The sequence below is a fragment of the Hyaena hyaena genome, unplaced genomic scaffold, assembly GCF_003009895.1.
Source record: "Hyaena hyaena isolate Hyena2069 unplaced genomic scaffold, ASM300989v1 scaffold_118, whole genome shotgun sequence".
NCBI classification, from domain to species: Eukaryota; Metazoa; Chordata; class Mammalia; order Carnivora; family Hyaenidae; genus Hyaena; species Hyaena hyaena.
In genome coordinates this window covers 443,351-455,242 of record NW_024080751.1, presented here as the reverse complement: position 1 = coordinate 455,242, position 11,892 = coordinate 443,351, and the positions used below count along the sequence as shown (strand labels likewise).

Genomic DNA, 11,892 nt, shown 5'->3' with positions numbered 1-11,892 from the left:
CCCCCCCCCCCCCCCCCGTGCCAGCGCTTCCTGGACTGAGCCCCCCACCGTGCTGCTGCCTGCTCTCCAGGACTTTTTAAAGGAGAAAATAAGCTACCCCCGACTCCCCAGCCTGGGGCTTCTCCCAGCTGCAGGGTCTACTTTTTAACAGTGGGGGAAGTTGGTGACCCCAGACCCCCCAGAGGTCGGGGGGGATCCTGCCACTCAAAGTGCCTCTGAAGAAACTAGCCTTTTGCACTAAAGTCAAACCTCATGGCTGTCCCCTTGGCCAGGGGTCCCTGGGGGAAGCCACCCTCCCTGCCTGTCAGCCCCAGACTTCTCAGGGCGCTGACGCCGAACTTCAGGGCCATGTGGGGGCCAGTCTGTGATGCACTCTGAGGGGAGGGGCCTCCTGCCTGCACTTAACCTGACAGTTTGAGGGCCCCGGAGGGCTGACATTTGTCTCCAGTTTGTGAAGCTCAGGTGTCTCGAGTCTGGGCCGCACCAGGCGAGGAGAAAAATTAAAGATTTGGGTTTTTTCCAGAAACTGTCTGCCTCCTAGGGGATGAGGATGTGGAACTGAGACCCTGGGACAGGCAGGGGTGGGGGGGTGGAGGCGCCCGCCAACAGACCGCCAGGGGCTGGGGGGCAGGGGCAGTCACTCTGGCCACCTGCACCCAGGCTGAGGCCAGAGGAGGGGACACCGTGAAACACTCACGAGGCGTCTGCTTGAGCAGCAATTTCCCAGTTTATTGAAAGTGGAAGCTTTGCAAGGACGTCTAAGCTAACGCCGTCACAGAAAGGAAGCCCACGGGCAGGCCCGGCGCTCGCCGAGGCGGAGGCGGACGGCAATCGCGGGACCACCAGAGGGAAGGTACTGTTCACCTGGCCTGTGGCTACAGTGACAGCTGGCCCCGCAACCCAAGTCTCTTCCCCCGAATACGAAACACGTCTCCAGTACAAACACAGGTTCATGATTATTAATATAACGTTGATATAATATAGATCATCCCCAAGGGGAAAAAACACAACAAGTTTTCAAACACTGCCCTTTTTTGTCTGTTTTGTCTGTTGACAGGTTGAAAGCATGTTGAAAAAATAAATATGTAAGAAAAGCACACACACAGCACCCTCACTACAAGTAGTCTGAAAGGGCCACGTACAAAACACAGTATAGAATCTAAAAAGTGAAACAACCACGAAGTATGGCTTTCTTATAAGCGTTGCACACGTCACAGAATGAGCGAAAAATAAGATTATCTTTCATAATATTGCAAAAAGTTCCAGTTTTTGCATTTTCTCAGAGTTTTCTTTTTTAAAAAGGAGGATGTGCAAAGTTGGAAGCAGTAGCTGTGTCCCGAGTCGAGGTCCCTCCCGGGTCCTGGCAGTGTTCTGACTGCTCCCACAACCCGGAGTCCAGATGTACAACCTGGGAAGGATCCAGAGCTTCGATACAAAAGTCACACGGGCCCCCTGCCCACGCCCACCCCAAAGAACTCCCCACTCAACGGACTGCATTTTCCACTTTGGTGTTGCAAACACCAAATACAGACAGACACAAACAGAAAGTACAAAACGTGAAATGTAATCTACACATTTTTTTCCTCTTCATAAAAAAATATTTATTAGTTTAAACATTGATTTAAAAAAAAATCAGTCACGTAAAAAAACCCTTCATTACACGTCTTTTCCCTCCACGCCTCCTGAGAGGTGACGGGTTCATCTCCGACGACGGAAAACCACGCAGAGGATGAGCCTGCCGCGCAGCAAATGCCTGGGGAGCTCGGTGGGCAGAGCGGGGCCCTCGGGGGTCCAGTACAGTATCGGTTTTAAGGAAGAAAACGCCCCGTGGCACTGGCAGCGAACCCCCCAAAAGGCCAGCAAGGGCGGTCCAGGGCAGGGAGCGAGCAGGTCGGAAGGAGCAAGGTGTCCTGAGTGCGGAGGCACAATGGCCCGGAGTGTGGGCAGGGGGCCCGAGCGGGGGGGGGGGGGGGGGGGGGGGGGGGGGGGGGGGGGGGGGGGGGGGGGGGGGGGGGGGGGGGGGGGGGGGGGGGGGGGGGGGGGGGGGGGGGGGGGGGGGGGGGGGGGGGGGGGGGGGGGGGGGGCGGCACAAAACCCAGAGACACTGTTTGTAGCAAAGGTCTGGTTTCCAAATACGTTTATAAGAAAATGAGTCTGTGTAGAAAAGGGATCCTAATGTCAGGGAGGTACGCGGTTCTGAGGGCGCAGCCCGGGCTGCACCGGCGACAGGCAGGGAAGTGCGTCCCAGAGCCCCCCCGCCGAGCTGGCCTTGCCCGCACACGGATGAGCGAGCGGGCAGCCCGAGCGGGCTCGGTCACCACCTGGTCGCCACCCGGGACAGGAGTGCAGGCGGCCAGATGACAGCCCCGTGCATGCCCTCTAGCTGATGGAGGTCTGGCTGACTGCACTGAAGACGAACACAGAGTTGTGACCCCCTCCCCCCACAGGGCCAGCCCCGGTCCCCAGCACCCCCAACAGCAGCCAGGGCCCGAAGTGCTCCCAGCCACCAGAGGAACCGAAGTTAGGGTCTTGTGGGATTTTCCTCTTTCCACCTACAAAGGATATATGCGACACGATGAAAAACCCGGTAAGAACTTAGAGTCTGTGGAAAAAGAAAAAATAAAACCACTGTCTGCGGCAGGGGCTCCAGCCGAGCACCCAGGGGAGTCTTGACGTGGCCCGAGTCCTGCGCAAGCCTGAGCCGCGTGGGCGCGACCCGGAATGTCTCGGGGAAGTGCCATCAGGAACGGCCGTAAGGAGGGAGAAGACAGACCAGCGTGTGCCCTGCAGCCCGGGGGGCTCCCCACAGCCGGGCCCTGCTTTCCACCCAGGAAACTAACAATCACAAAGAGGCGGCAGCACATCTAACGAGACAACAGGAGGGCCGACCGCGAAACGAAAGACAACTGTTTCGTCAGGTGAGAAAATAATGCCAAATAAGATGCTTCCACGTGACCGCCTCGGTGCGGCTCCGACTACTCAGAGTTTGGTTACCCGCGCGGGAAGGTGCGCGCGGCACGCAGCGGCCAGGAGCACCTCCTCCAGTGTTAGCAGCAAGGCGAGGGCGCTCGGGGGGTCAGGAGGACTGGCCCGGGCAGGGAGGACCACAGAGCCCAGGAGATGAGGCGCCCACCGCCCCCCCGGCTCCCCAAGGAAGTGCACGCAGAACAAAGAGCCCAGGCCCCGCCAAGGGACCCGAGGGGCCGGGCGCGGGGAGCAGCGTGGCACACCGGTCCCCACCTGGCCGCCTCTGCCGGGAGATAGCACCTGGAGGTCCCCGGCCCCAGCAGGGGGCTTCTGCAGCTGTTTTTTGTTAAGCACCAAAGCCCGGAGGCTTTCCGTACACCGGACCGGGCTCTGCAGGCGGCCACAATGGCAGCAGAAGACTGCGGCGGTGGCCGCAGGCAGTGACCAGGCTGCTGAGAAGGGGCGCGGCGCAGGGGGCGGGGGAGACTCCACGCTGGACGTCGGGTGTGTGCAAAACCCCCCTTAACCTCTCTGGGACCACGCTCATGACCCGGACCGGCGCTGACCTCGACCCGGCCATTGGGCCACTGTGTATCTCGAGGCCAGACTGGCCACATGGGGCCCCTTGATGCCCTCTCCACATGTACCTGCCGGGGACCCTCCATCTGTCCCCACAGACACGTGGGACCATGTGCTCTCCCAGGCTCAGCCCCCACCCCGTGCTCGGCCCCAGAGCCCTTACTTCCTGGGGTCGTGCCTGCATGTGAGCCTCAGGGCGTGTGTGTGTGTGTGTGTGTGTGTGTCTGTGTGTGTGTGTGTGTCTGTGTGTGTGTGTGTGTCTGGGGGGGGCAGGAGCAGAGTACAGGGGGGTCAGCGTGGCCTGGCCGCAGGCGGGACACACACACACACACACACACACACACACACAGAGGAGGGGTGGCACCACCCCCAGCCCGGGGCCTAGGAGATCCAGAAGTCCTTGTCCGGCGCCCCTGGGGGGCTGCCAGGTCCCCGCGGAGAGTCCTCGTCCCCCTTCTCGGCCGCCAGCAACGCGTCCTCGGGGGCCAGGCCCACCTCGTCCTCGTCCTCACACAGCTCCTCCTCGCCCTCCCCCCGCGGGTCGTCGGGGTCTTCAAGGTAGGGCCCGTCGCCAGGGAACAGCTCAGGGGAGCCCTCGGTGCCACCGCCGTCCAGGGGACCAGCCACCCCGCGGCCCGCGCAGTCGGCACAGACTCCATGGCGCCGAGAGCCGTGCTTGATGCCCACGCTGGCGGCTGACATGAACACTCGACTGCATAACTTGCACACGTACTTCTTGTCCTTGCTGTGGACCTGCGGGGGGACGGGCGGTCAGCATCGGGGTGACGGGCGGTCGGCGTGGGGGGGACAGGCGGTCAGCGCAGGGTGATGGGGAGGGGCAGTCAGTGCAGGGGGTGGGGGGGATGGATGGTCAGTAGGGGGGCAGTCAATGCAGGGGAGGGAACCGCAGTGGGTACAGGAGGGGATGGGCAGTCAGTGCAGGGGGGGTGGCGGGGGGGACGGGCAGTCAGTGCCGGTGTGGGAGGGGAAAATGCAATTTTAATTACTCATATTTTTCTGATTTCTCCAGTGTTCTAGAACAATCGAGTAAATACTGTTATTGCAATAAAAACGTAACCAGTGGTGTCATGGTGGAAAAGGGTTTGCTAAGCCGTGTCCTTCCTCCGTACTTGGCACCCCCCTGACTGATGGGTCACTGTCCTGGGGGCCGCACCCGCTGAAGGGACCCCTTCACGCATCCCGGGCTGAGGGCTCCACCGACGGACATGAACAGTCCACTTCCCCATCACACCCGTCCACAAATCCCAACCACGAAGACCACTGTGTCCACAGGTGCGGGGGAAGCTGGGCCCCTGCATTCTGATTCTAGAAATGGAGCGTGAGACAACCTGGTCCCCAGGGCCCTCCTGCACCTTCTCTGCTGTAGTTTAAACCCGGGCTTGCTCAACCTTCCCGCAACAAAATCTGTGTTCTGAGAGCAGGCGGGGCAGTGGGGGACAGTGCCCACCGAGGCCCCTCCAGACCTGGGGCTCCCCTGCACGGAGCTGAGGGCTGGGCCAGGACACCCGGCAGTGACAAAGGTGTCTCCAGGAGCCACCAGGCCAGCGCCAGATGGCCAGGCACCTGTCCCAACACACAGACGGAAGGAAGGGGGAGAGAGGATGCAGGCGCCATGGCAACCCGTGGCTCACGGCTGGTGGCGAGGAGCACGAGACCTCACCGTCCAGACAGCCCCTCTGTCGCTGAGCGGGCACCGGCCTGCACAGGGGGTCACCGCAGGACAGGGCGGCGCCTGGTGCCCCACTGCCACCTGCTGTCAGCAGGGGTTCAGCCTCCTTGGGGTCAGGGACCCCCGACAAATTAAAGGGAAAGATCCGGGTCCTCTGCCAGCCTGAAACATTGTGAAGTACGTTTTTGGGGACTTATGACCCGCCCTGCAGCCCAAGTGCAAACCCAGGACAGGAATCTGGCCCGTCCAAGGTAGCGTCCACAGATTACTCTTTCCTGAAGCCATAACGTGGTTTTGCTAAAAAAGACCTAGTGACCTGGTAGTGACAACTTCCCAGCCCTCAGGGTAAGAGACTCCACTAGTCTCCTACCCGGGAGTCGTGTGGGCAGCAGGCTGCGTGTCCTACTTCCTGCACACGGTCTGCTCCCGTGACCCCTGTGCTCTCGGCGTGGACTCCACAGAACCAGAGACAGGGCAGTTCCGGGGGCCGTGCCGCCACGTCAACCCGCAGCTGCTGGCCCCCCAGACCCGCCTTCCAGGTCCAGGGCTGCCGCCTTCCCCCCCTGTTCGACCCCACCTGAGGGATGCTGCAGTGGGGGGGGCGTGGGGCGACCCTCAGTCAGCTGGGCAGTGCACCCGCTCTCGGGGCCGTCTCCCCTCCTGCTTTGCCGCCTGACCTCCTGGGAGCTTCTCCGGGCTGTCCTCACGCCCAAATAAGTGCCCCCCCCCACTGCGCTGGTAAGGGTGTCCCTTGCAGAGGGCCAAACGGGAGGGTCCAAGGAGAGTGAACCTTGAGGGGATCCCAAATTGGGCCACCAGTGACTCCTGTGCTAGGGCACACCCAGGTCACCCTCACCACTGCCAACACAGTCCCCCCACTCCTCCGGGGGGGGGGCTCTGCTCCTGATGTCCTCAGATCAGCGTGCCGTGGGGTCCAGCTGAGTCTGTGCACCCTGCAGGTGCCTCCCAACACCTCTGAGGTTCCCAAACTCACGACATCTCCCCACGGCCCTCTCCCTGCCCCCCATGGCACATGCTGGGGGCTCTGAGCCATCCCAGGGCCGCCTGGACCTCCTGTCTCACACTCTAATGGCCCCAACCTCAGTCCTGAACCCACCCTGAGCTGTGTCCAAGGGAGACTGGATTTGACGGGCAGCCTCATGGCCCGGCCCTGCCCCCTCGGCTCATCACCCACAAGAGTCCCTTGCCACGTGTCTTTGGCGAATCTGCCTCTCTGTTTCAAGGATGACCTTCTCTTCTCGCTTCCTGGCCAAGCAAACCCATCCATTTGTCACCCGTACCCTGGCAACTGCCAGCTGGTGCCCACAAGACAGGTAACCAAATGTCTCCTGAGGCCACGGGGCAACAGAGGCTGGGAGGGGTCTCGCCACCACTCGGAGCCGGGGCACAGAGGATGTGACCTCATGGTGGGACCCACGGGGCCGGAGGGGTCCTGGCAGCAGAGGAAGCGCTTGCCAAGGCCAGGCTGGGGGCTGGGGCTGGGGGTGATACGGCCCCTGCCCTTTGCACTCCGTCCCTGGGTGGGGGTCGAGGCAGTGCCCCCTCTCACTTGGGCACCCCACAGCACCTTTCCGCACACCTCAGCCCAGCACAGAGGACCGCGTGTGGACCCGGGGCCCTACCCAGGGCCCTGCACGCACTCACCAGCGTGTGCCGCTTCATGTGCTCACGCCGCGTGAACTTCTTGCCGCAGATCTCGCAGGGATAGGGCCGCTCGCCCGTGTGGGAGCGCATGTGCCGCTTGAGGATGCACTGGTGCATGGCTGAGAAGCTGCAGTATGGGCACTTGAACTTCTTCCTGATCACCGTGAACTCGTTGACTGAAAGAGAGCAGACCAGCCGGTCAGCGCTCAGCCCTCCCGCCCCACGCGCAGCCCCCCTGCCCGGCAAGCCCCTGCTCCCTGCAGACTCCCGGTGCACACGCCCGGCACCCTGCCATGGCCAAGGGCTCTTCCAGGAGGCCTGGCAGCAAAGGTGCTGGGAGGGCCGGGGCCCAAGGTCAGAGGCCACTGCTCCCGTTTTTTAAGAAAGAGACCTTCTCAGACACAGCCGCTAGCTTTCACGTCAGCACCGGATGCCGTGGTGTCCACATGCAGAATCGTAACAAAAAGACATAGTTATAAAGACGTGAAGCCAGAGGACAGCCCCCAGCCCGCCGCGCTGCTCACGGCTACAGGCTGGTGGTGCCCAGGAGGCAGTTGGGCAGAGCCGCCCCTCCAAGCTTCTGTGGGCCGGTGGCGTTGCATTCTGTGCCCAGAGGAAGGCCGCCTGGCCGGGCAGCTAGTGGACACAGCCGAGAGAGGGCCAGGGTCAGCCTCAAATGTGCAACAGGGGTGGGCTCATCCAGCCCCCCTCATTCCACACTTCAAGAGTGACATGTGGGCCCCCCGGGGGTTATCCCTGTGGCCAGCTCGAGCACACGGCTGGCGCCACACTTCATGCCAGGTGTGGCCACACCCTCAGAGGCAACTCGTCCCACGTTCTACGTGGCCTCTTGGTCAAGAAGGTCAAGGGGGTTGGGGCCCATCGGCCCCACAGCAGGGTCCTCACTGTGCAGGGCTCTACTGGGCAGCGGGCACCTTCTCCCGAGTGGTGCCCTTGGAGACAGGTGCCCACAGACACCACAACGACCCCGTCTGGAACACGCAGGGCATCTATCCAGTACCCCGTTAACTGAAGGACGGGGCTCAGGAAAGATGTCCTGAAGACAGATTTCACGGGGACTGCAGGGGGCAGCCAGGTCCTGGGATCTCATTTCCTGCTGTGAAAGGTGGACGTCTGTCTGGATGCAGCTTCCCAGGCCCTTGCGTCACCCTATGCTCTGGAGGGCACGCGGCGGCTGCACGTCAGCACCAACACCCAGCACACAGACTGAGGGTCCCAACGGTCAAGAAGGTGCAAGGCGGGCTGTTGGAATGAGCCCGAGCAGGGGTGCGGACACCATCAGCCGGGCGGTCTCCCCCCCCCCGCCGCCCCACGCGCCCTCAGACCCCTGCCGAATGTCCGGGCATGGCAGGCGCTGTCCTCAGTCACAGCCGCCCCTGGAGGCGCCCAGGAGCCAGATGAGAAAGCCAGCACCCCAGAGTAACGCAGCCCGAGAGCACAGGACCCAGGAAAGCTGAGTGACTCGGAGCCTGGCCCTCCTGCGGGAAGGGTGGGCCTCCCGGAGGCAGGGACCCTCGCTGCCGTCTCCGTGAGCCCTGTGGCCCCCAACTCCATTCTGCTGCTTGCACCTCAGCCACGGGCCTGTCACCACGGAAGTGACACTGGCTGAGGGACGCAGAGCAGAAGCAGCAGGCGCCGGCCTCACTGCCGCACCTCCGTTCCTAGGAGATGACTGCTTCGGGGAGGGGGAATGCGCTTTCTCTCTCTGCTCTTTTGTTTTAAAGTAGGCTCTACACCTGACGTGGGGCTTGAACTCACAATCCCGAAATCAGGAGTTGAGTGCTCTGTTGACTAAACCAACCAGGTGCCCTAAATCGGCCTCTGCTCTTTTTTTAAAGTGTTTCTCTCGAGAGCCCTCAAAGGGCATCTAAATAATCAAGCAACTCGGATTTCTTTACTTACCCGCCCACCATGCGTCTGAGAGCTCTGGACCCTGGGGCTTCGCAACGCCCCTTGGAGAGGCGTCCATACAGGACACACTCCCAGGAAGCCCAACCCCACTCAGGCCATCGGGGCCCCCACACCAAGCCATGTGGACTTCATCACAGCTCATAACCAACGCCACCACGGAGCCCCACTGACTCATGGTTCTGTGCCCGTGGGGAGGGTGCCCAGCCCCCTCCCCGTGCCTCTCAGAAATCTCAATCCTGTCTAAAGAAGTAAAGCATTTTTGGGGCACCTGGGTGACTCAGTCAGTTAAGCGTCCGACTTCAGCTCAGGTCATGACCTCACGGTTTGTGGGTTCAAGCCCCGCGTCGGGCTCTGTGCTGACAGCTCAGAGCCTGGAGCCTTTTTCAGATTCTGTGTCTCCCTCTGTCTCTGACCCTCCCCTGCTCACACTGTGTCTCTCTCTCTCTCTCTCAGAAATAAATAAAACATTAAAAAAAAAAAAGAAGTAAAGCATTTTCTTACACTTAGGAACTTCTAACATGCGTTTGCCTGCGTGTGTGTGGCCAGGAGCTGGGGACAGGAGGGAATGTGGTCGGCGGAAGGGGGTTGCAGAGAACACGACAGAGGGCAGGAGACATGGAAAACCACCGGTACCCATCCCACAAGGTAACCTCAGCTACAGCTGAACATCTGTCTTTGAAGTCTCTTTTCTACGCATAAACATATCTTCTAAGTTACAGAAGTGGAACTGTAATGTACAAATAATGTACAATTTGTGTAACGTATGATGTCACCTAGAACATCTTCCACTTAACTCGTGGTGCCCACCCTCCCTGCTGCGACTCCCGCCGCTGGCGGCTCCACAGGCCTGAACGCGCGTCAGTAACCTCCTCCGTGAAGCCCTGCTGCTGCCCATTCACACTGCGTCCATTTGTTTTGCCCTCGTGACTGATCCCATGCGGCCCCCGCCAAAGGGTCTGCACGCATCTGAACACCTGCTGAGGATACACTTGGAGCACGTGGACCAGCTCCCCCAGTCCTGGCCCCCCCACGGTGTGACCCCGAGGCCATGCGTGTGGGACAGTGGTCACCACACCTGCCGGGTGGGCATGGCCTGCGGGCCCAGAGCTGCAGGCGGGCTTCTGGGCTGCCCCCAGTGCACCCTGCGCGACCGGCGGCTTCTTCACCCCAGAGGAGCCGCCCTTCCTAGGGGAGGGCCCGGAGGAAGGGGGGCTCCGGCACCCCACGGCAGGACCCGCGACCTGGGGACGTACACAGGAGCTCCGGGCCGCGGGGACGTCCGCCTGTCTGGCCGTGCCCGTCATACCTGGCACAACCTCATGGTCGTCTTCCTCGGCCTCTGCCGGCTCGGGCCGCCTGGCAGTCAGGAGCCCCACCGCCCCCGTGCCCTGTCGCACGAGGCACCGTGACCCCACTTCCATACTGTCACCAAGTACAGCGAAAGCACCGTGCACTCTGGGATGGAAAGGGAGGAGAGGAAATGAACTTTAATGTTATTTTATTTAAAACCACCTTTTCCTGGAGAATGTAGTCATGGCTTCTATTCTGCTTCTATAAACAGGACAGCTAAAATGCCGCATTACATATTCTAGCCTTCTGCACTTAACTCAGACGTACACGTGAAAAAAATTTCTCCGTGCGGAAGTGCATTTTTCCCTAGAAAAACAATTTAGCTCATTCAGGTACCCACCCCGTCAGGCCTGTCCCCGGGAACAGAGCCCCTGTGAGGCCACAGGACACTTAAAACTCACATACTCTGAAGCAACCCTGCCCCGGTTATGTTTCGGTGTTTTCTTAGTTTCCTGTCTCTGCCAGAACACAAGCCACAAACTGGGCAGCTTTAAAGCCACAGAAACCTGCCTGCAAGTCAGAGTCTGAGATCCAGGCATCCTGGGCCTGTGGCCACGTCCCCCATCCTCTGCCTCCCTCGCGTGGCTCCTCCTCTGTGCGTCTCCTCTCTGTCTCTCTCTCTTTTTTTTTAATGTTTTATTTATTTCTGAGAGAGACAGCGTGAGCAGGGGAGGGTCAGAGAGAGAGGGAGACACACAATACGAAACAGGCTCCAGGCTCTGAGCTGGCAGCACAGAGCCCGACGCGGGGCTCGAACCCACAAACCATGAGATCATGACCTGAGCCGAAGTCGGACACCCAACCGACTGAGCCCCCCAGGCGCCCCTCCTCTCTGTCTCTTATAAGGACACCTGTCATTGGACCTGGGTCCAATGTGGATGTTCCAAGATGATCTCGTTTAACTACATCTGCAAAGACCCTTTTTCCCAAACGGGGTCACACTCAGAGGTTCCAGGGATTCGGACGTGGACACAGCTTGTGCGTGGGAGGCACCACTCAAGCCACTCATTTAGTGGCCAGCACCATGAGCGTGGAGGGAAATGTTCAGTGGCTGTCGTGACCGAAATAACTTCCTCTTGGAAAGAACCTGACACTTCTAGGACCTGTGATTTACAGTCTGTATCTTAGAAAAACTTTTGCCATCACACAGCATCCTTCTCATAGACACTAAGAAAGCTCTAGAAGGCCAGTGGTGAAAGAGCATTTGAGGTAAGTGAAAAAAGCACAAATATCATTAAATTGGAACAGATGCTCTGCCGATCTGTCCTAAAAACCGAACCCTCTGGCCTGGGACCAGGCATTCCAGCAAAGCAGCGTCAGTGACCGAACAGCAGGGCTTTAGACGCAGCACCAGCCCGACTAGAAGTTCAGGGACATCCGACTGTGATTCTACAGAAACGGATCTATGAGAACACGACTCGGCAGGTACCACCCGCGGCCTCCCCTGGACCTCCCCTGCCCCACGCGGGGCTGCAGGAGAATCTGAGCTGTCATTAAGATCCACCATTCAAATGACCCAGCAACAGCACTGCTAGGAATTTACCCAAGGGACACAGAAATGCTGAGGCATAGGAGCACATGGACCCCAATGTTCACAGCAGCACTCTCCACAATAGCCAAAACATGGAAAGAGCCTAAGTGTCCATCCACGGACGAATGGATCCAGAAGATGTGGTTTATCTATACCATGGAATACTACATGACAATGA

General features: G+C 60.0%; 2 protein-coding genes across 2 annotated transcripts in view; one reads left to right on the top strand and one right to left on the bottom strand.

The window, feature by feature from the left end:
• Positions 1-49, top strand: part of SLC2A4RG (SLC2A4 regulator) — a 3,599-nt gene extending 3,550 nt beyond the window's left edge. The window contains exon 9 of the mRNA XM_039237068.1: positions 18-49. The gene's annotated coding sequence lies outside the window, so the exon portion shown is untranslated. The remainder of the gene's footprint in view (positions 1-17) is intronic.
• A 2,450-nt stretch (positions 50-2,499) lies between these two features.
• ZBTB46 (zinc finger and BTB domain containing 46) overlaps positions 2,500-11,892 on the bottom strand; it is a 62,771-nt gene continuing 53,378 nt past the window's right edge. Inside the window, exons 4-5 of the mRNA XM_039237067.1 lie at positions 6,902-7,077; positions 2,500-4,299 (exon numbers count right to left, since the gene is read on the bottom strand). Of these exons, the coding sequence (XP_039092998.1) occupies positions 3,928-4,299; positions 6,902-7,077 (548 nt within the window). The 3' untranslated portion in view covers positions 2,500-3,927. The remainder of the gene's footprint in view (positions 4,300-6,901; positions 7,078-11,892) is intronic.